The sequence below is a fragment of the Pezoporus wallicus genome, unplaced genomic scaffold, assembly GCF_028554395.1.
Source record: "Pezoporus wallicus isolate ANWC-B61680 ecotype Strahan unplaced genomic scaffold, APGP_CSIRO_Pwel_v1 contig_5104, whole genome shotgun sequence".
Classification (NCBI taxonomy): Eukaryota; Metazoa; Chordata; class Aves; order Psittaciformes; family Psittacidae; genus Pezoporus; species Pezoporus wallicus.
In genome coordinates this window covers 1,156,437-1,180,794 of record NW_026637335.1, presented here as the reverse complement: position 1 = coordinate 1,180,794, position 24,358 = coordinate 1,156,437, and the positions used below count along the sequence as shown (strand labels likewise).

At 42.5% G+C, this 24,358-nt stretch overlaps 1 protein-coding gene across 2 annotated transcripts; it reads right to left on the bottom strand.

The window, feature by feature from the left end:
* Nucleotides 1–637: 637 nt before the first annotated feature.
* On the bottom strand, nt 638–9,177 carry CHMP1B (charged multivesicular body protein 1B). 2 transcript variants are annotated; one of them, XM_057404777.1, is made up of 8 exons: nt 9,070–9,177; nt 6,462–6,559; nt 5,452–5,598; nt 4,714–4,782; nt 4,256–4,363; nt 3,232–3,275; nt 2,378–2,450; nt 638–1,332 (listed from the first exon to the last, which is right to left on the bottom strand). In XM_057404777.1, exons 1-8 carry the CDS (start codon nt 9,083–9,085, stop codon nt 1,288–1,290), a joined length of 600 nt encoding a protein of 199 aa, XP_057260760.1. In that variant the 5' UTR covers nt 9,086–9,177; the 3' UTR covers nt 638–1,287. The 2 variants fall into 2 exon arrangements, with proteins under 2 accessions (XP_057260760.1, XP_057260759.1); XM_057404776.1 differs by lacking the exon at nt 9,070–9,177 and adding an exon at nt 7,755–8,016.
* Between the last annotated feature and the right edge of the window lie 15,181 nt (nt 9,178–24,358).

Sequence of the window (24,358 nt, the reverse complement as noted above, 5' to 3'; positions counted from 1 at the left end):
TTATTTTACCTGCAGAGAGCAACATTGTACCTCAAAAACTGAGGTATAATAGCTGTTCTTAATGCAACCTAACCCCCTTCAACTGAGCTGGCCCATGCCACTCACCTACACCTCACCTGATACAAAGTGCAGAGGAGCAAAAGCTGATCTAAGGGTCTTCTCCTGGTTGGAGAAGACAGGGTTGTACCCCAACTGCTGAAGGAGGACTGAAGAGCTGAACCTGAGGAAGAGCACTTCCGTATTTTTCACGTATGGAAAAGCACTGAAGCACAGAATATGATCACAAGACTTGTCCTTATGTATAAAGAAGTGACAAGATTAAAAGCAAAGACAGAGTAAGAAGGAATGGAGAAAAGCAGGCTTCAGTTATTTCATATAAGGCTTCTGAGCTCAAATCTATAAAACCAGATAGCATTAGCTCCCTGTTAACAGGAACTAGATGTTGACAGAAAAGCGATGGGAGTGGCATAACACCATTAGCTCCCTGTTAACAGGAATTAGATGTTGACAGAAAAGAGGTGTGAGTGGCATAACTGGCTGCACCCTAGGATGCTGAGAAGCAAGCAAAATGAAGAACCTATAGCACTTGACATTATTCTACAAGCAAGCTGCAACATTCAACAGAACTGACAAAGAGTTGAAAAATATATTTTATTCCTCCTGTACTGAAGTGATGACACTGTACAAGTTCCCAATTACATGAAAACAGCTTTTATAATTAATTTTTTAACTAAACCATTAATTTCAGCACAATTACCCTAGCTTTAAATAACTAAAAACCTCAAAGTATTTGATTTAACAAGCGTATTTTCCATGAACTCCACACTGTCCACCCTTGTGTGTTCCAGGAGTTTGGCTGTGTAAGAAAGTTAACAACTATCATCTGAACTGAATACATCAGTTCTCCAACCATAAGCAGTTCTCATAATTAAAAAAAAAATAAAAAATCACTTCATAATTTAGAATATTTATCAATGACACCCTGCTTTTCCTTTAGCTAAAATGTACCAACATTACCAGCTGGCTTAAAACATCAACTTGCTTTTGTGAAAAAAGCTTGCAAAAATATATCAACTTCAAAATGTACAGGAAAGGACATTAAAGAGCTGATATATTTGGGTTACTTAATGAATTTTAGAAACAGTAGCAAGCTAGGAGTGAAGAACCCTATATTACAAGTATTCAAATATCTAAGCCATACTGTATACACCTCTTTTGTGTAGTGAAGGAACAGCTACAGAAAGGGTGTTTTGAAAGCATATACAAAGAACTGCAGCTTTGTTTGACTTAAACTTGATCACGTAGGCGGGCCAGTCTCTGTGACAGCTCATCCTGCAGAATTGCAAAACACAAAGAAACCAGCTATCAGTAACATGAAAATTCAGTTTTGCAAAGCTCTGCAATGGTCTAGCAATCTGGATGTCAGTGTCTGGATAATCAGAAATTCTCTAATGCACAAGACTTAAAGATTTGCTTAAGACCTCAAGAACGACTGCACTAGAGGTCCATACAGATACCTTATCTCCAGTGGTAGACATCTAGGAAGGAGTTTCAGAACACAGCAAGCAGAGATAGGGCTGGGTTTGTTTGTAGTTTTTATATGTATCATCTTTGCAAGTGCAAATCACCTCTTACAGAACGCCTCCTTATTTGGATGTAGCCTTGGCTGACCAAGGCTGGTATGCAACTTAACTGCTGCAGCATGACAGCAGCAGGTCTAACTGTTTTAGGGGACCTAGCACAAGGTGAAACTGAACCTTTCAGACAACCTGCGATACCTGGGGTTTCCCAGAGATGGGTCAGTTAAGCTAAAGTTCCCTAAAGCCTTTTCCACGAAGGATGACAGAAATAAACTGTTCTCTTTTCATTCCCTCAAATGTGTTCCTCCAGAATGGGAAAAGCAACTCACCAGAAGGTCTGTGCAACCCTGATATCAGGATCTGCTCATGCACAAGAAATTCTAAGCGCTCATCTACAGCAAATGTGGAATCTTTGCCACTAGTCTCTGAAGACCTTCCACACGTTAAAGGGAAAAAAACCCAAACTCCTTACGTATGCTATAGGAGATGGCTGGATTCCTTAACTTTGGAGTAGGCAGGAGAGTCAACCATTTGGAACTCTCTGAAATAACCTTTCAAAAATAAACCTGGAACATCTAAATTTTCTGGATTTACAAATCAGTTGTATAGTTTGTTTATTAAAGTTGTATTGTTAAAGTTATTTTAACTGCATGATTATTTTAACTACATGCTATTTCTTTGGGACAGCTAAAATCTAATTACACTTCAGCAAGCCTGTTTTGATTGAGTGAAGCATTAAACGTCATAATACCACATTTCTCCAGAAAATATTGATTCCAATGGAATCAAATGTTTACCTGTTCTGCTGAGGCAACGCTTGTACCAACAGAACCTGTCTGTCCTTGAGGTAGTTCCATGTTCAGATCAAGACTAATAAGAGAAACAAAACAAAAAGCCCAAGTCAGGCATACATGGCTACAGGAAGAAGCACAGTAATTGACAAGCAGAGGAATACTGAGAGAGCATGAGGCCACCCACATCCCATGAATGCTGTACTCCAGCTAGACAACTTCATCAATAAATTTGACTCATTGCAAAGAAAAGTCATATATTATAAATAGCTCAATTAATTCGACTCAATCAGGACTGAGCAAGATAGCTGTTTAACAGAGGTATCAGACACGGCATGCTCATGAATGACAAAATATGCTCAAGCCAATACTGACAGTTTTAACTTCCGTGTCACCAAGAAGCCAAGTAAAAGTCTCTGAAATATTTCACTATAACCCTAAAGGCTTAAATATGTCATGACAACCTGTTTTGCAACATCTGGCTTATGAGAGCCGAACTACAGGAAGTTTTGATGTGGTAAGAGGGGTGGAAAAAAGAGAAAATTCTGGAGAAACAAGCAATTGCCAATCCAAGTAAATAATGAAACCCTGTCACCACATGACAAGTGACATGTGATTTTAGGCTTCTGCACAATAACCCTTGCATCCTGACACTCACAGCAGCTCTGAGTGAGAACAGAATGAAATACCAGCAACTAAACTATTACAAGAATTATATCCAGAGATGAAAGAAAAACAGTGATTCGTCTTCTCTTCCAAGAGACAGAACCATATAAAACAAGGGTATCTGACCTTGAAGTTAACCAGGAAGGACTGCTGGATCCAAGATTTAATCAAGCAATAGTCAAAATTTTACCTACCCTGCTTCATCTGCCATTTCCTGTAGAAGCATATCCACTTGGTTCTAGAGCAAAGAAGAAAAAGCTGATTGTTGCATACTGTAGCTTATGACCTCTTCTGTTAAATCTTGAGTGAATGGGGATTACTTTAACAAAACTGATTTAAAGGTAAATGCCTTTTACAGGACACCAGAAGGGCCTGTATGAACTCAAAAATAATGAGTAGAGGTGCTCAGCCTGTTAAAATCCATTTATTGAGTCCTAGCTTCCAAAATAATGAGCTCTAGCTTTCAAAGAATTAAACTTACCCATGAAAACCCTCAAACTTACACTTGAATATTCCAAGTGTGGATTATTAGCTACTAAAACACTGCTTTGCACAACATGGAAAAAAGCTCATCTCCAATAGATCTGGTTTACTGGATTTGGGTTTAGGTTTAATTTATTGACAAAGCACTATCTCCAGTAAATTTCTCTCTCTGTCAAAACCTCTGTGAGAATAGCAGATTTAGTTCCTTGTGGAATAGCACAAGGGAACGGCTGCTAGGAATTCTTAACTATGTCAAGCATTATTTAAAGATTTATTTTAGTAAACACACTCCCACAAATTGGAAGTATGTAATTAACAACCTTTCCATTGCATATACCACTACTAATTTGGCGGTGACTAATGTCATGTCATTAGCATCAGTGAGTTAGAACTATTTATTTTCTCACAGCATATTCTGTTTTGATAATTAATGCTGTAGTGTCTTCTGGTTCACAACTCTGCTTATTTAGTAGGAGGGTTAAGGTTTTCAAGATATAATATAAAATAAAGCCTGCTATAAGAGTGAAATAGACCAAAATACATGTATGTGATCCTCTCTACTTGTGACAATAATCTGCAATATTCTCTTTGTCACAAAAAAGCACAAAGCAAAAGTGAAAAGGCTCCAGCTGCTGCTACTTCTCGAAGTAGATAGAAAGCAGAGAATCAGACATTTCCATACATTTAGACACAAAGTTTAAAATCACCTTAAAAAAAAAAAAATAAAATTCTTACCTGTGGTGTTGTTAGTGTAGTAGTGTTGCTCATTGTGTCTTCCATCTGTTGTGTCTGAACATCTAGTGTTTCAAATTGATGCTCAAATTTATCCATTAGTGCAGATATCTATAAAAAACATCAAATCAATGTTCTGCAAGTAACAAAAGAGAAATATCTCTCAACTGGTAAAAAGAGAACCACAGTACAAGGGCAGGCAGCTTTCGGAGATCAGAAGCTTGCTCGCCTCCCCACATCAAGTGTGAAGTTGATCTTATGCTGCAGTTCAAGCAGATTGGTCAGGGCCCTGTTCAGCCAAGTTCTGAGCATCTCCATTTATGAAGACTTCACAACTTATTCTAGGACCTACCCCACTGCAAAAACCTTTTCTCTTCAGTGGAATTCCCCTTTTTAAGACTTGTGTCTGTTGCCCTTTCTGCTTCTGACATGCAGCTCCCAAGAAAAGTCCATCTATTTACCTTTTCCAAGTTCATGCTCTTCAGTGTGGCATCCATAGACTTAACTACCCCTGCCATTGACTTTGTTACCTGAAATGAGGTAAAGGAGAATATTACAATGAAAGAAAAATGAGCAGTTTCTTACCAAGCTCTCTTCTCTAAAGCCACAGACTTTCTACAGTAGCAAGTAGTAGGGCACCCACTACTGCCATCTAGAACACCACTTTTTTATAGCTCGTAAAATTCTACAAATTAACCACTTGAAATATGCATTCTGAGCTGAAACTCAATAGAAAATGACGTGTATATGGCATTAGCTTCCTGTTAGGTCTCAAGACCTACCGATATTAAGGGACCTATTTAGTATACAGATCACAGAATAAACTCTCTGGCTGAAGAGCAGTACAGTCATTTACCATAAAAAACTACTTGAGCTAAAAACAATCTCTGATGTCATAAGTCCTACAACATGTCTTCATGTATTTGGAAGGGGAGCAATATCTTTGCAAAATAATCAGAAGTGTAACCAGTAAAACACACTGTCTGCTGGTAACAGTTAAAAAAAGTTACTAGCTACAAAATATAATGGATAGCAATCTACTCCTAAACAGCAGCTGCCAAGGTGATTCCAGTAGCTGATTTACTACTGACTACATCTGAAACCAAAACTGAAACTTCTCAGGTCATTACAGACAGAATTAAGTCACTTCTAAGACCAGAGGTCTCATCCTTGCAATAGATTTGTGAAAACAGGCTTACCTTGCCCATTGTCACTGCAGTCTGAACTCTTGCTGCTACAGCATCTACCCTGGCACTCATGCGCAAGAAATTGATGGCTTGATTCTTCTGTCGGATAGCATTTTCTGCATGTATCCGTGCGACTTCCATGTTACCCTTCTGAATTGCCTGAAAAAAAGAAAAAAGTATTTTAACCTTCCCTGATCCTGTGTGATTCCCGAGTACCATATTAGTATTGAAAGAAGCATCTAAATAAGGTCAGTCTTTCTCAAGCAAAAAGGAAGTACAAAGCTTTATAGGCTCCTTTCATACCACCTTTTGATATCCCAAGAGAAAGATGCAGCAAGTACCAAATGCCTAACAGCTAAGAGGAAGCACACAAAGCTAAACATTATGAAGTACTTGTAGTTTCTTCAATATTTCAAGTATATTGCAGTGTCTTTTCTACTAAAACAGAAAATAAACCCCTCCTTCCTCCCTGTAAGCTCTCAGACTTTCCAAGATGTGAACTCCTGACTTCTTTTCAAGGATGCTATCTGACATGCACTTCAAGTAAGAGGCTTTACACAGCTACACAAACATGATTTTCTCATTCCCAAGGACATTTTCAGTATCGAGACCCAAAGACATATGCAGTTGGCACTGCTGTAACTCACGGCCAAAAACAGTAAAAAAAATGTAGCCTCTCTCTTTACTACTTCCAAGGACTCAAAAACTATTTTTAAGTTCCTCTTCATAAACCCTTTCAGTTCAAGATGATAAACAATAAGATTAAACATTTTTAACTTCGAGAACAACAGTTGCTAACAAAATACATAAAACAATCTTCTCAGGAAGAACAGGCCACAAGCTGTGCAAGAGGACACACAAGAATGTATCCTCATATTTCTTAAGTATGGGAAGATTAATAATAATGTATTTAAAATCACAAACATCTACCAAGGTATTATTAGCGTGTGTACCAGGAAGATGGTAAAATCTGCCATAATCTGTAAAGAGATCTAAAGAGTTGTTTCAGATTCACTGCTTACCTTTTTAATTTTAGCTTTCTCAGCCTTTTCTTCTTTGTCGCATTTTTTTGAGTTCCTGTTGAGTTCCTTTGCAGCAAACTTCAAATTAAACAGATGTTCTGCGGCGCAAGTTAAGGGTTCAAAAACAGGATCAACACTTTCATCACAGTATTTTGCTCTCCTGTTTGAAGTGCTACCAAACCTGTCTTTCCCCGTTAGTGATATTAAAACTTGGAAAATATTACTTAAATAAGCCCCTGAAATTCACACAGTAAGGAGACCTACCAAGCTATTTTACAATTATAATGCCACTTATCATCTGGGTTCTAAAATGCAAGGCCATAAAACATAAGTTCAGATCTCAAACTGGCTCCGTTTAACAATCAAATTTACTTCAGACTGATAAATACAACAAACCAAACATCCCACAAGAGGAACTGAAAGTCTTGCTATGCAAGGTACTTTCACTCACACACCTAGAGTCCTGACCTCTCAGACATACTAAAGTGCAGTTCACTGGCCTGCCTGGAACACCCCCACCTGAAAAAGCCAGCCACTGAGGAACAAGATAAAATAGCCATGCAAAAACAAATGGGGGTGGCTGCCCATGCTTGAGTACAAAGCAGGAGGAAGGGCTGCCCTTTGAAGCCACAGTATGATCTTGGGTTTAAATTGCTCATGCAGCTTCTTCACAGAGCAGCCTCCCAGCCCTGGGTCATGTGAGCAATTCTGGGGACCCAGCAGCTCTGGCATCTGACTTTTGGGGAAAGAACACCAAAGCAAGAGAAACTTCTCTTTTTAAAAGGTCCAAGTCCTGCTTAATCGTAAAGGTCTAAGACAACAACAGAACAAAACTTCTTAGTGTCTTAGAACGACAGCATGAAACCGCTGCTGACAGGGAATAAATTATCTCCGGTAAAAATAATAATTAAAACACTATACTCTTGAAATGCTGCTGCTGAAAGCTTCTAAATAAGGTCAGTCTTTCTCAAGCAAAAAGGAAGTACAAAGCTTTATAGGCTCCTTTCATGCCACCTTTTGATATCCCAAGAGAAAGATACAGCAAGTACCAAATGCTTAATAGCTAAGAGGAAGCACACAAAGCTAAACATTATGAAGTACTTGTGGTTTCTTTAATATTTCAAGTATATAAATTACTCCAGAACTGTTTTTTCCCTTTAAAGCCCAGCCACACATCTTGGAGCTCTGACAGCAACCTGAATACATTAGGAAGTCTACTGATGCATTTGTTACCCTATAAACATCATAAGCAGGCCACAGAATGTAACAGCTCTGCCCATATGCTGAGGATACCTGTTAAGGTAGCTGCCAGGAACACCAGAATTTCTGCCTGCATTTCAATTTCTCCGCTTTAAAAGCTAGGTCTCCATCCCTTTCACCAGCAGTATGTGTACTGCACTGAGCCACGGATTAGGTCACCTACCAAACAGGAAAACACCTTTAGGTTGTTCATTCAAGCATTACTTCAGGTCAGAGACTGGAAGAACCAGGTAAAACATGACACCACCTGTTTACACCGATTACACTGAAACACCATTTCAGAACAGTTTATTTGGAAGTTACTTCCTCAGTTCCTCACTTGGGCCATCAACCTGTGGCTTTAGCTCACCGTCACCTCCACAACTCTCCCCTCCCACCAGGAGCACACAGTTGCTCCTCCCTTGAAGCATCTTTCTCAACGTACCATAAACAAAGTGAAACTGAACTTGAACTTCCACCATTAACCATGACTCACAGTCACCTGTTCCAGCTCTCCATCAGGCCCTACCACAACAACAGCAATGCTGAGCACTTGCAGGCACACCTCAACCCCATCAGGACCTCTGTAACCTTTAAAGCTTTTTTTTGCCCCTGCACATTAAGATCGTTTTATACAGCAAGAACGTTTAAATTTACCCTCAAGGTTTTTCCCTGTGTGTAACTTCTCAACAGCAGGAAGCACAGCAGGATTTGTTCAGCCGGCAGCAGTTGCTGTCTAGGGCGGACATCTGTCCAGCCTGTATACACACACTATAGCAGTCAGGTGTCCCCAGTATACAATTTGCACAACTCTGCCCTTTTCGGCCACAAGGACCGGGCTGTCATTTGGTGCTGCCTGGGAGAGATGCCACCCCCTTCTCGCCCCCCGCTAACGCTTGCTGACCTTGCCTTGCCAAAACAAGATAAGCTTCCCCTTCCCCTCTCCCTCCCGGCAGTGAGGGCAGCCCCCAGGTTCCGAGGCACGTCTCCAGGCAGTGTCTCACGCACCGCCCAAACCCTCCTTCTCCTCCCGGCAAAGCCCCTCTGAGGCGGGCCCAGGCCCCCGCCGCCCCCATGAGGGACAAGGCGCGCTTCCCCAGTCCCACCCCTCCCTGTCGCATGTCGGGGGCTCCTCCCCGTGCGGAGCGGCCTCGCACGCCACTGCCGCCCGCCCCACAGTGAGCACCGGCCCCACAGTGAGCACCGGCCCAGTGCCGTCGGCTCCCAGCTCCGCTCCCCCCGGCCCGGCCCAAGCCGCGGTCCCTACGCCCTGAGGGCCGCCAGCCGCCGGCCCCCGCAAGGAAGCGCCAAGAGGGACCGGCCCCAGCGGCGGTGCGGACACTGAGGGGGCTCCGCGCCCCGAGGATACTCTCCATGTTGGACATGGCGGCGGGCGGCTCCACGGCGCTCCGGCAGCCCGGCGGACGGGAGGGAAGCGGCGGGGCGGCACGGCCCGTGCTCGGTGCTATCGCGGCTCCTGCTTCCGCCTGCCCCGCCCCGCTATGCGCAGCCGCGCCGGGCTGAACCGGGCCCGGGACGCGCCTGCGCGAGGGAACACGTGCGTGTCACAGCGGGGCGTGTGCGCTTCAGTCCTAAAGCCGCGGGGTAGATCCGGTAACCCCGGGCTGTGGGGCGCTATGGAGGGTGCCTTAAAGCTCATCCAGCCCCAACCCTGCCACGGGCAGGGACACCTTCCACTAGAGCAGCTTGCTCCAAGCCCCTGCGTCCAACCTGGCCTTGAACACTGCCAGGGATGGGGCAGCCACAGCTTCTCTGGGCACCCTGTGCCAGCGCCTCAGCACCCTCACAGGGAAGAGCTTCTGCCTAAGAGCTCATCTCAGTCTCCCCTCTGGCAGGTTAAAGCCATTCCCCTTGGCCTGTCCCTACAGGCCCTTGTCCCAAGCCCCTCTCCAGCTTTCCTGCAGCCCCTTCAGGCACTGGAGCTGCTCTAAGGTCTCCCCTTCAGGAGCCTTCTCTTCTCCAGGCTGACCCAGCCCAGCTCTCTCAGCCTGGCTCCAGGGCAGAGCTGCTCCAGCCCTCGCAGCATCTCTGTGGATTCCTCTGGCCTCGCTCCAGCAGCTCCACGTCCCTCCTGTGCTGCTGCCCCAGAGCTGGATCAGGACCGCAGGGGGGGGGGCTCCCTTGGTGCCTCTCCCGGCTCAGGGAGTGCAGCTGCAACCTCAGCCCCTCAGCTGCTTATTTAATATAATAATATTTAAAATACATTAATATAATAATATATTAATCATATTTAAATTATAGTAAAATATTTTATCCTATGATATAATTAATGTAATAATTATTATACAACAGGTCATATATGTATTTGTTTCTATACAAGCACAGGTACATGAAATCTTCAGGTGTGTAACACACAGATAACATTTTATTGGCTTTACCTATAAATTATTTATAGGCCTTTCCTAGAATTTCTTTATACTTCCGTTTAAAAATCCTGTTCTCTTTTTAAGATGTTCCCCTCTGAGGTTACAGTGTTAAGTTTCATTTCAAATATAGCGAAATACAATATTAATCCACTGTCATACTTTTTAAAGTGATAAAACAGTTTAAACTTGACAAGCAATAACATCAAATTCTGATGCACTGAGGAAAGCCTTGATAACTTGTCACATCCAATTTTTCTGTTGCTACTCTTTCTTTCCTGCCAGTAGGAAACCAGTGGAATTACCTTTCAAGGGAAGCAGACTGCTATTCCATGAAGCTAATTAAATGAACTATAAACCCCACACAATTATTTCTGCATGGCTGGTTTCCCTCCACTGCGTTCTGTGGAGTGTGTCCTACCCACAGCTGAGGGCTGATCTGGGACACGGAAATCTCAGCTCTTCCCTTTGAGGCTGGACAGAATGGAACTGGACTAACTTGCAGAATTTTAATACATTGGGGAAAAGGGATTTAACCTGAAAAAAGGAGATCGTGATTTAACACCCACTGCAGTTGCTAGAAGGATTTTCACATGCTTGAAGTTCTGCAAATGTTCACAGAAACAAGATCAGAGAACTTAATCTTCTTCAGAGTGCTGAGGATGATCTGTATAAAACCTCTGGTACAAACATTTGTCATCAGACTGTATTTTTATCATATTTACAAATGAGTTGAGAAATTCTGCAGTTTATTGCCCGTATTTCAGTATACCTAACTAAAAGTTACCCACTAAGTGTGCAGCATTTCAGCATTTCTCTTCAGGTCATGTAGAAACAAAGACCAAGCAAGGGTTGTGTTCAGTGTTGAATTGCTGGAGAAGTCATTTCAGAAGCTCGTGACAGTCGCTTTCATAATTGGTAATTCCTCCGGCAAGTTGAATTAGTTTCTTGAGTCACCTTGCTGAGTCACTGTGATATCTCCAGATGCAGGTTTTTCCCTATTGCCATCTCTCTCAGACAGGAGCTGTTAACAGAAGTGCTGCGATGTCATAATTATTAAAAGACTGAGAGTCTGAACTAGTAATTTTGAAAGAACTAAGGAGGACTCTCATTTACTGCATTACACATTAACAACAGCGTGACTTTATGCCCAGACCCCTTCTGAGAACTGGAACACACACCACCCCCCCCCCCAACCCTATCTCTCCAAACAAGAAAGAACAAAATGTCAGCAGTATTCATCATATCTAATAAACCATTCAATGCCCAGAAAAGAGTGGAAGAAGAAGGTCTTCTGCCTTTGAATTTGCTGCGAGATAGAACGTAATTATAGGAACAGAACTTCAAAGATAAAGTTCACAGGCATATCATTAGCTGAAGGGCTTTCTTCATCCTTCACATCACTGTCAGAGAATGTATTTCTGATTGCCTCCAACTTTTCATTAAATAACTGTTTTGAACAGGATGAGGTAAAATGAATCACAGAATCATAAAATCATAGAATGGTTTGGGTTGGAAAGTCCCTTAAGATCATCCAGTTCCAATCCCCTGTCATGGGCAGGATGCCTCACACTAGATCATATCGTCCAAAGCTCTGTCCATCCTGGCCTTGAACACTGCCAGGGATGTTGCATTTACCACTTCTTTGGGCAACCTGTTCCAGCGCCTCACCACCCTCACAGTAAAGAACTTCTTCCTTATGTCTAACCTGAACTTCCCCTGTTTAAGTTTAAACCTATGACCCCTTGTATTATTGCTACAGTCCCTGATGAAGAGTCCCTCTTCAGCATTATACATCCCAGTTCGATAAAAAAAATACAGATTATATATTTTAAATTCTTTTTTGTTGGGTTTTTTTTTTTCACTGCCTTTTATTTCTTTGGATACATAAGGCTAGAGTCTCACTTGCTAGTGTTCCAAACAGCAGATCAGACATTGACAGCCACTGAGGAGCTGGGCTCTAATCTTCTGTGATCCTAAAAGACCTCTTGTTGAGTCAATTGAACTAACCATAAGCTAAACCTCCATGACTGTCACTATTCCAGAAGAACACTGGGGCAGTTAATAATCCTCTTGGATCCATCCCCAGAAGAACAGCTGCCAACACTGCTGTTCAACTATCATCTCATCTAGCAGCATCAAAGGGAAAAAAATCAGCTATCTGTCAATTGAAAATGATACAGTCTTGACATCTCCCATTAGAGAAGTGTCATAAACTTGATTTCTGATAACACTTGACGTACCCAAAAGGGACAGCTGCTCAACCTAAAAGCTGAAGGCACTGCTACTCATATGGAACACCTTCTGCTCAGTACAGACCCTAACATTCTTGTGGTCAGACTATATGCTTGCTGCAGGGTAACAGTAATGATGGTTCCCAGAGTTAAATGCACCATGTTTTAGAGGAGTATAATTTGCAGATAGGATTAGGCCAAGATATATTTCTCCTCAAGACCTGTTCTTCTGTAGAGGTTTCTGTTCTTCTGCTTTAGGTTTCATTCATCATTTCATTTAGGTGAAATAAGCCATCAGACTAGGGCTTTTTTTTCTTGAACAACTCATTCTAGCTCACATAACTAGATTAATCCTGCTAAAACCTGAAAAACATCCTTGCTGATTTATTGACTGATCCACTTTGAGTGCCATTAGCCTTCAGAATAGGGAAGCAACTGCATTTCTTGAATTGAATATATAAAACTCTTTCTAGTGTACAAATAGTCCTTGTCAATGCGAAGTCATCTGGTTGTTACACAAATTGATATTAAGATTCTGATTCTTCTTCCAAACTGAGTATAGTCTTAATGTCTTTGGGCTGGTAATTGGAAGCTGTTAGAAGTGGTTAAAATTCGTCAGTGCTAAGAAGATTGATCTTCGCTATGTCCATCAGAGGAGGCTTTATTCAGATACTAGAATGCTCTGTAAAAATGCTGATTTATTACTTCGTAGCTAGCTAGGCTTTCAGACTTGAAATCACATTTTTTCTTCATGAGAATGAATTTATCAATAAGTTCCTAAACACGGGTATCTGTATTCTTAATAACAGGGTGTCAGAAAAGGTGGTGTTGTGGGAAGTTTAATCCTGCTTTATGATAATTCAAGTTTGCATTTATTTATTAGGATCAACCTATGCCTTTTAAATTCTTGATGTAGTGAAGAGGATTTCATAGATATGCCTATGAGCGTTATGTAGCTGTGGCTTTTTATGGGAATACAGCAGGAATAAATCGCTTTGTTTCGTTGCTTCTGAAAAGTCCATATAAAAGCAGTTAAAAATGAGAACCTTTCCTACTTGGTGCTTGGGCCAGGACACCAGGTTTGAGACTGAGTCAGGGAGTCTGGAGGACTTCCCTGAGTTACCTTCTTTGTGAGGATGGCAACATAAGAAGCAGTGGCCCCATGGACGGGGCACAGGCACAGCAGCGCTGTGAAGAGAGCTCGCTTCCTGTGGTTTTAATGTGATGTTCTGCTGAAGCATCTCAGGCAAAACCCTGCCAATAAAGTGATAAATAAACCTGATCTGACAGCTTCCTCATTTATCCCCACTGTGCGAAATTCCTGTATGAGCAGCCTGTGGGTATGGGAATAATGTGGGAGAACTTCTAGTAAATTAACTGTAGGGAGTGTGGCAGAAGGCACGTTTGAGCAAAGCTAGTAGCAGTACTTATTCTAGCTTGTGTCTCGGGAGTCTGAATTCATAATGATAGAGATTGCTGAGTCCTGACTGTAAAAGCTTTGACATACCTGTGGGTGACAGACACGTGGTGACGAGTAGTGTCCCCGCTCTGCTTTTAACAGGAGAGCTCTGTGGGAAGGACCTTTTAGGAGGTGGGGAAAGATGCAGTTACAGTATGTGATTTTCTGGATCTGATCCACGTTGATGGATAATTCTCAATATTACTAGTTTCCAGAAGCAACTATTACTGCCTTTAGTTTTAAAACCAAACCTGTGGAGAGATGTAGCAGAGATGTAACATATTTAATAGAGAGCTAAGTGTGATCAGACTGGTCCTGCATGAACAGTCCAATGGAAACCAACCTCCTAGAAGCTTGTGCAATAATCCTAATGATTACTGCTTACTTAAATGAGTAAGGATTTCCAGCGTCAGAAACAGACACTAGATCATTGAATATCCACATTTATTTTCCTATAATATTACTGGAACTCTTTAACTGGGACGTGATTTGGAGGTGGCAGCAACGTTGGATAGGAACTATTAGTGTGATCATCTACTCTGGAAAAAAAAATTATTCACTTCAGTGATGTCAAAGAGAAGTAAAACTGACCTGATTATCCACAACAACGGGATAGAAGAAAGCAGCAAACACTGCTCAGAAATAGGAGCATAGAATGTTTTACCTCAATCAAACCTGAAAAAGCACAAATTAGATTCATGCAGCTGACACAGGAGGGAGCCAGCTGGGCTGCAGCCTCCTCACTGCCTCTCAGGACGCAAGCCAACAGAACCAAATTCCAACTTCAACCCTTCTTCCTTCACTGCTGCTGAAAAAATACCTTCTGGTGATGGGCTCCTTTCTGTCCTTCCCATTTGCTTGAGAACACGACCCTCCTGCACAGCTGATCTGTTACAAACCAATGCACAGTGACTGCTTTCCTTCCTTTTCTCTTACATTATTCACAGCAGCAGAGATAACATGGGCACCGTTTCATGTCCTTTGTCTAATGTCTTGCCTGGGCACTGGGAGGAAAAACAGAGGCAGGAGGGAGAGGACTATGTATGCTGCCAAGAAGTCACTCTGTTCTCTGTCTTCACTGCTGGCTGCCCCTGGTGAAGAGTCAGAGGAAGTATAGAAAGACATAATCAAGCTATGAAATCCTCACGGAGAAACATGTTGGTGGCATGACACCACCAATAGAGAAGAGGTTCTTTAAGAGCTGGAGGTGACTTCAAGGGAAATTTAACCTCTCAAAGTTCAGAGGGCTGGTCAGTTGAGCAGTCTGATAAATAAGCTTAACCAGCTTAACTATGGAAAACTGCAAATTACTGCTTTGGATTTTTAAATTGTAAAAGTCTAGAGAAAGCACCCTGGTTTTTTTCTTTCCTTTTTACTCACACTATTAATTTTATTTTTTTTTTTAAACAACATTTAAATGGCTGGAAGATTGTAAATGAAATATGGCCAATGAAGCTCAATCATTGCCATGGCAACATTGGGGTTGCAGTTATGTCATGAGAAAAATAGATATTATTGCTTTGCAGTTGCATGGTCGGCTGAATATCTGTAGGCATTATATGAAGTGCTAGCATGTCCATTCACTCAACGGGAGATGAATTTCACCCCAAGCACCACCTTGTTCAAATAACAGTTATGCTGGAGTACAGCATATAACTGAATGCTTTAGGTGGTCTTCACTGTTTTCATTTATCCTACCTGCAGACAGAAGGTGCAGATTATTCTCTACAGAGTCCTGTCGCTTTTAAGAAGATTAAACAGATAAAGAGAAGATTTTAAGGATTATGGACCTGTTTATTATCAAATCCTATCAGTATTGCAGTGATCAAGAGACAAGCATCACTACTAGGGAAATGCAGTTTATTGTTTTTTTTTTCTCTGACATACATCACTGAATTTTCATAACTAAAAAGAAAAATGTACGCAGAGAAATTTGGAAGCAACACAGTATCAAGTGTAATTCGGCAGCCTAAGTTAAATATTTTCTCTGCTGTGGATGCAGATGTAGAGACATGCCAAGAAAAGATTGAAATTAAACTTATGTATTTTATATATTTGTAATTGTTTTATTTAACATACTGAAAGTACAGTAAAATATATAAACTGCATATTCTCTGCATGCTTTCATTTGAAATTTAATATTTTATATGAAGGGAATAAATATTGCAGTGCAAATTATACCAACGGGACCTCTTGAAATGCTGAGCCCCTCGCTCAGGGGAACAGCCCAGTGCCATTGCTAGGAGTGTGGGGATAACCCTAACCTGTGTTCTACCTGGGCACTCCTGCAGGAGGTTGCCCAGGGGAGAAGCAGAGTTTGAGCCATTTTTGTTCAATGCTTCAAAGGTCCAAGTGCAGGGATTGGTGTGAGTTCTTGCCAGCAGCTGCTGTTGCTTCTCTGCTCCTCCTTGGCTCACATGGAGGGATCCCCATCCAGGTTCAGTCTGCTCAGATGGATACATCAAAACTGGGACAACTTTTATTTCTCCCTGCAGGGCTATCACTCAAAGGTGATGCCACTGCAGTTGGAGTGGTTAGACAAAAGCTACAGCTGAGAATTTGCTTCTGAATTTTGTAACCATTTAAGGTTTTAATTATTTTGCTTTGGTTTTAATTAATTGGAGATCCAGGTAAAAACTCAGTCCTTAGAAGGCATTTAAGAACTCTTTGTTGTAGCAGGTTAGCAGTGTGGTGCTGCTTTTCCATATTAAAAGGTTAGAAGGTGACTGGAAGAAGCAACTATGTTTTAAATGCCCAGTCTTCTTTGAAAGACTCCTTTACTTGAATGCAAACTCCTTTACTTGGGTTATCATTTTGGTTCAGTTTATTCCCTTGGGACAGCCAGCTTGCACTGCAGGCTGCTGCAAGAGGACGTGCAGCTTCTCTTCCATCCTTTTTCTCTCAGCAGCATCCCTGATGCCAGGAGTACAACTGCGGCTGGACCCTGGGACCGCAGCATGTGAGGGCAGCCGGGAATCCTCCTGGGCAGATCTCTGCCTGCTGCTGACTGCAAAGCTGTTGCCCTGTCACAGGCATAGAAGGGAAAGGCCCCTCCACCTCTCCAGCCCAGTGTAAATGCCTTGTATATAACACAGCAAAACAAAATATCTGGGCTGCGCAGCAGTGTTGCCTTCGGGCTTTTCCAGTTTGGCTCTGTTTCAGTAACTCCTCAGCTGGCCAGAAGCTGAATCTGGGGGCAGGATGAGACATTGCTTACAGTAACTCAATGTGAAGACCCTCCAGCCTGTCTCATCTAGGGAATAGTGATAATTTTGACATTTGAGTCACTGTTATTTGGCATCTGAATGACCTCCTGTTGAAAATTAATATAGCTGCTGACTAATCTCTGAACTATCAGTGCAGACTTTCTGCCTCTGTGAAATGAGAAGGAGTTTGCTGTATCTGTGTTTTTGAAAGATGAAGATGCAATTGTTGGCTTTTTCCAGCCAATAAAATTGTTACCACATTGGTTTACCTAACTTGTGCCCTCAGCAAGTTTGCTGATGACACCAAGCTGTGTGGTTTGGTTGATACCCTGGAGGGAAGGAATGCCATCCAGAGGGACTTGACATGCTTGTGAGGTGGGCTGATGCCAACCTCATGAAGTTTAACCATGCCAAGTGCAAGGTCCTACACCTGGGTCGGAGCAATCCCAGGCACAGCTACAGGTTGGGCAGAGAAGAGATTCAGAGCAGCCCTGTGGAGAAGGACTTGGGGGTGTTGGTTGATGAGAAAATGAACATGAGCCGGCTTCAGTGTGCGCTCGCAGCCCAGAAAGCAACCGTATCCTGGGCTGCATCAAAAGGAGCGTGACCAGCAGGTCGAAGGAGGTGATCCTGCCCCTCTGCTCTGCCCTTGTGAGACCTCACCTGGAGCATTGTGTGCAGTTCTGGTGTCCTCAACATAAAAAGGACATGGAACTGTTGGGACAAGTCCAGAGGAGGCCACAAGGATGATCAGGGACTGGAGCACCTCCTGTATGAAGACAGGCTGAGAAAGTTGGGGCTGTTCAGCCTGGAGAAGAGAAGGCTGCATGGAGACCTCATAGCAGCCTTCCAGTATCTGAAGGAGGCCTGCCTACAAGGGTGCTGGAGAGGGACTCTTAACTAGGGACTGGGGTAATGGGTTAAAAATTAAACAGGGGAAGTTTAGATTTGATATAAGGAAGAAATTCTTTACTGTAAGGGTGGTGAGGCACTGGAACGGGTTGCCCAGGGAAGTTGTGAATGATGCATCCCTGGCAGTGTTCAAGGCCAGGCTGTACAGAGCCTTTGGTGACATGGTTTAGTGTGAGGTGTCCCTGCCCATAGCAGGGGGTTTGAAATTTGATGATCTTAAGGTCCCTTTCAACCCTAACTATTCTATGATTCTACAAACTATGGTTTTCCAGTAGTGTCTGCTTCTCCTTAGGCTGAAATCCCCTGCACAGCCACTATTTCCAAATGCTTTCCTTCTGCTTTTTGCATTTCGATTTTTGATATGTCCATTTTAGAGCCTCAGCCATTTTGTATTCCAAGTCATGAACTCTCAATTCACAAACCTCTTCCAAAAGATGTAATTTAAAGTCTACCTTCTGCCTCTTCCCTTCACCTTCCCTCCCACACAATCTCCATCTTATCTTTGATACAGCAACCATTTATTTATCCTTAAATTTTATTGACTTGTGATTTGTGTGTCGCTCCATCCATAGCACTTCGGAGAAATAAAACTGACAAGAAGATGAGTTAGAAAAGAAGTGAACTGAAAATATGAAAAAAAATATATTCAGAATTATTAACTAAGAGTGCTGTAAAGATACAGTAGAATTGAATTTCCAGACTCAGTGGAGGTACATGAATTTGCCATTTTAATGCACACACTTAAAAGTGGTGACAGCTTTTAGGATAGGGCTGAGGCAATGAGGTTTAAAGCACTCATTACATAAACAATGTTTTCCTTCTCTGGCCATAGCGTTTCAGCTCAGTCTCTCTCCTGCTCTTATTCTTCCTTGTGTCCCTTTTCTCTTTTTTCCCTTTCCTATGTGCTTCAATGTGCAGGTATAGACTAATATAGTAGCTGTCACAGGTTGGTTACTTCTAATGACCTCATCAGTGCAGTGTGTTACAAGTAGAATTTGTTTGATGCCTTTCAGCTAAGTCCACAGAAAAAGGTGTTATTCTTCATGTTGTATAAGAGGAAACAAAGGTACATCTTATTTTCTTGATACCTGAGGTCCCATATTGCATAAACCTCCCAAACATTGGCTCTTGCTACAACATGCCTCATTTCTACAATGCATTCAGAACCAAATACAACTTTACCACTAGGTGCAAAGTACATAAATACGTCTTGCTTTTGCTCCTGATGATCAAATACTGGAATTTCGACATAGCAATAATTCTGCTCTGCTCAGTGAAATTCTCACTGTAGTAATGGTTGTAAGGCTGAGCCAAATGAGCTCATGTGCGTTGGTTTGTGAACTCTGACGCCAGGAGTGCATTGTAGTGAGGATCAATTTTAATCACAATAATTGATCTGTATCCTTAGTCATTCCTAATGTCAGTCACACATGATGTGCAAAGAAAGTAAATGTTAAAAAGACAGAGAGGGGATATATAATAGCACAAGCAAATCTATCTATGATGCAAACACCGCTGGGAACTGTAGAAGCAATGCTGTGAAGAGCACTGTTGCAATTAAAATGCAGTTTTCTTAGCAGATGTCGAAGCCACACAAGTATTTGATTCATGTATTTAAAGTCTACATATAGCAGGAAGACATTAAAGTGATAAAGACATGACATAACATGGGATGTTGGCTACCTGATGTGTTTATACATCTCTGAAGCAAAAGCAGTTGGCTACAGCAAGCTGACTGGTGTTAGCCATTGGGGTGATCCAGGCAGCTCGGCTCCTCCATCCTTCCTGATGGAGGAACACTGGCACGGGAACGTGCACACATTGCCCACTGTCTACTTTGCTCTTCTATGTGCAGCAAGATTCATTAGAGCAGATGGACTCTGAAACAGTGAGAATTGCTGATGGCCCAAAGCACTGGTGACACGAGATTTCCTTTGCAAATGGAAATGGACAGCACCATTTGTAGCTTGTCTTTTGCTCTCTCAGACTTTGCCATTACAAATCTGGTTTGTAGGGAGAGTTCCTCTAATCAGAGGTGTGCTCAGCACCTCTCTCATCCTGAGATAGCTTTGCTGTCACACTAATAGAAAGAACAAATGAACACAATCCAGCTTGCATAAGCTTTTGATCTTTGCTTTCATCAGCCTTTCTGTTTTCAGCTCCCTGATAGAAGAAAATAGCAATGTGTAAAAATGAAGTGTACTTCGACAATGTTGACTGGAGTTAATATTAGTGGTTCCTTCCATTATCAAATACTGAGTAGTTTCAAACAATGCTGGGGATTTCTAACCATAAACTCATCAGAAATCCCAAGCCTGCTTTTTCCAGATTTATGGTAAATATAGCACTATTTAGTCGGACTCTTTTGGATTCTCTTAAGCAACTTTTATGTTTGCTTCCTCTACAGCTGAAAACCAATACATGGTGGCAATAAGAAACCAAATTTATTTTTATATATAAAGTTATGTGCCAGATGGTGTTTACTACTAGTTTTTGAAGAACAGCTTTTAAAACCTTAATTTCAAGTGGTTCCTAACCAATACTCCAAGGGCTTCAGCCTGCTATGAAGGCGTTCCTGGTGGTCGTCTGGTTTCTAACTGGAAGGTGGTACCACAAGGTAACAAATGAGTTCAGTAGATGATTGTGTTCCCTCCTCTGGGGAACAGCACAGAGATGTTACACAGCTGTGGCTGGGGAGAAAGATACAAGAACAGGCTTTAGCAAGGTAGGTGCCTCCAACGCAAGCTCTCAACAAGCCAGTGCAAGAAGAAAATATCACCATTTCTCAGTGGCCTAAGGATTATGTTGTTGTATTGCAGTTGTGCCTCTTGAACTTTGTGAGGTTGTTTGGACTCCCCAAGCGACTAAAACTGCTATTTTGAAAAGTCAAGCAGGTATTTCATATGATGTAGCCCACATCATCTACCGTCATCTCCTTTGATGAAAGTAATTTTCTTCCAAAGGAGTTTGTTTTTTGCAAGAGTTTCTGAAAACATGGGGGTGAAAGCAATAAAGAATAAATGAACAAATACGCCCCTCACCAGAACACAGTATATTGCTCAGAAACTGCTCGGGGCACATGGTGGTACTGCGGTTCTGACCGATCAGTGATGATTCACACAACATCCACTTAACAAAACAGCACAGGTCAACCTGGCTTGTGCCAGCACCTCCTAAAACTCCTCACAGATGGCACAATGGCTTCATCGTTATGATCAGCATTTTCCATTAGAAATAAACATTATGGCTTAACAGTCAGTTAATCCTTTCTTTACTGATCCCAGATTTCTGCTGTAGCTTCTTTGTAGGATCTTTCTGCTTATTAAAGGAAGCTGCAGTTTTCTGTTACGTGCCAACAGCCATCAGTGGGGATCAATGAATCTCCATGGATAAATCAAATAAGAACATCCTGAACCAACTCACCAGCTCCCCACCAGCAATTATGGTGTGATCAGTCTCAGAAACCATATAGGAATCCTTACAATGAAAGGCTAGAGCGTATGGGCTCTTTTTCTCCTCTCAAGCTCTTTGATGGTTGAGTTCTTTCCTACTGGGTGAAGCAATAAACCTATTTTACAGTTCTGTCAGCTTCACTGCAACAGGTTGCAGTCTGTAAGGAAAGAGCTGTGAAAGTGGCTGGCAGATATAACAGATCTCTCCTTTCTGCACAGTGCGATACAGCCATTTCAGATCTGGAGACCTTGGTGGGCAGGACACCCTACTTAGACATGTCATGGTTTGGGAAAGAGCAGAGAGGGAAAGGGAAGAAAAAGGCATATCGTGACTGGTGCTAGAGCTGCCCTGTCCTGCAGCTCAGAGTGGTCCACTGAGCTAGAGACAACCCCAGCTATTCCCCACTGCTTTGGGGTGTGAATTAATGTTTGCTGCCCTTTTAGCCTAGTGCCAAATTTCTAAGATCCAAACTGTCAAAGAGATAACTCCCCAAGGAGTTATGTAGGGGTGGCCCCAGTGCAAGAGATCTGAGTGCTCTCATGTTCAAGTAGGAGCTAGATGTGTGCCTCAGAAAAAAGGCTTGTTGTATCCCTGCAGGTGATAGTAACTTGTGCAGGGAGGAGGAAAAGACCCTTTCCTTCATTTTGTTATCATCTGCAGGAGGGAAAATCCAATGGGAAGCAAGAGGACTAGAAAAGTCTCACCTTCTCCTCTTCCAGCTTCCTAGCAGAGCAGCAGGGCGCAGTAGATATGATCCTTACTGCTCCATACAGTATGTTTTAGACCTCAGCAGAAACTACTAAACTTCTCCCCAATTTAGGACTGAGCTGGCATTTTCATTGTCCCACAAGGAGTCCTACCATGTCTTTCACAGCTGTGATTGGCACTGCAGCTGTGATGCTGAGGGGAGATGACAGTTTGTAACTTTGGATGCTGTGGCAGGGTACCTCTAGGAAGCCTGCATGACTGCTCTCTTGCTCCAGGGATTAAGAGAGTTTTGCTACCAGGCCTGCTTGTGTTTTACTGAGTATTTAAGATGTTTTCTCAGTGATGATCAAAACAAATCTTTGCTCCTGTACAGTATTTGTCAGGATGGTATATTCTGTAAAAGAATTGCTTTTGCTCAGATTTGTCATTCTTATTGATTGCTACAATATTGCATAACATAGTAAACAATAATATGAAGCTCCAATATAGCTCTTTCCATACAAAGCCCATGAAAGGATCCTTTATAGCACATGAATATTTCTAAAGAGCTTTTCTAAGCCATTTCCCTGTTAAAAATACCATGAAATCAGATCTAAGCTTTTTCCACTTTGTAAATGTGGAAACTACTAACGCTGTTCCTGTCTACCCCGGGGTGACTCATGCGCTGCTGGCGTCATGCTCCGAAGTGGCAGCTCAGCCCTGCAGTCAATGCGTGCAGCCCAGCTGCATACCTGTCACCTCCGACTGACCACCGCCAGCTCCATCACGGTGCAGACTCTCATCGTAAGTGCCGCTGTCACCCATAGCCTCTGCCCTGGGGCTGGGGCCCAGGCTAAACCCCAGCCTCTGCCCTGCTCCCGTGCTGCCTGTGGGAAGAGCTGGCTAGGACTGGCTCTATGTTTTTTCCCCTTTCCTCACGAAGCAGCAGTTAGGACTGCATTGCTCAGAAAGGAACAGATCTTGCTCCAAGTCATCTTCTAAATCAGCAAACCCTTCCTTACCGTTCACTCCCCCTAATTTAATTCTATGCCTTCCTAAGCTCCCTGCCTGCTTTTACTGCAGCCTCCTTGCGCAGGTACTCTTTGGGGCTGTACGCTGTTCTCCTCCTCTCTCCTTCTCAAGGAATACAAGGTTTAAGAGGATGCTTGACTCCAGAGTCATGAGCCCATAGGTCCAGTGAAGTCACCATCAGTGCTTTAGAATGGTCCTTGAGGCACTTCTGTGGGATCTTTAATCTTGGTTCCAATCTTTGTGCCAAAGACTGACAAAGGCTGAGACGGTATGACATCCCATGATGCCCAAGGATCTGTTTTTTGCAGGAGAAATCTCTCAGTGGATAATGTGAATTTACAGCCAGTTAATGCTGTTACAACAGCACCAACAAGTTCAAGGAATCTACAGCAAGATGTGCAGCCAGGGCTCACCACATTTGGGGATGTTTCCTGTTTTCAGTTGGTAGCTGAAGTGTATGGTTCAGATTGCAGAAGGGTCCCCGGCACAGAAGCAGCCTGTGTGGAGGGATGTAGTGCTGCTGTGCTTTGTGCAGTTGTCTCAAGGGCTCCAGGATAGCTGGAAAAGCCCTACACCACGACTTCACCAGGGTCAGACAGTGCCCAGCACCTCAGTTTTACCACTTAGTTTGAGTACTGATGCAGGAGGACATTTCAGTAGATTCTCTGATCATCTACAGTATTTAGGCAGGATTTCATTCTCATCCCTCAGGTACTCCAGAATGTTCTACACTCACAATCGAATCATTTGAGCTTTACTAGGAGAGAAGATTGGATTAGTGGCTGAACAAGCCAGATCAGGTAATACGTTTCTTGTGCAGTTTTATTTTCTTCCTACTACCACAGGGATACATATAAATTATCATACCTATGAAACCACCAGCATTTGCCATATGGGGAGATCTTGTTGCAATGACCGTACATTTCTTAAGTGTAAACATTTTTATTTGGGATCTGATAAGGAAATCAGAGGTGAAAGGCACACACAGAGCTTGTCTTCTGACAGGACAGTCAGGAAATAGCATTTTTCTGAGCTCCCCAGCTGTCTGTCAATGACCAATTACTGTTTAATTCCATTTAGCCCAGCTTCAACTGGTCTGAATATGTTCTATTTACAAGTGCCCTGAGATCAGCCCAAGTTGCTCCAGACTTCAGTGTGCTGACGCTGGAGGAGATAACAGAAGTAATTTGCTGATTCACTGTAACCATTTTCATAAAATATGAGTCAGGATTTTTTTCTTTCATGTAATGATGAAATTAGGTTAGCATGCTTTGCTGGGCACTTAGCCCTA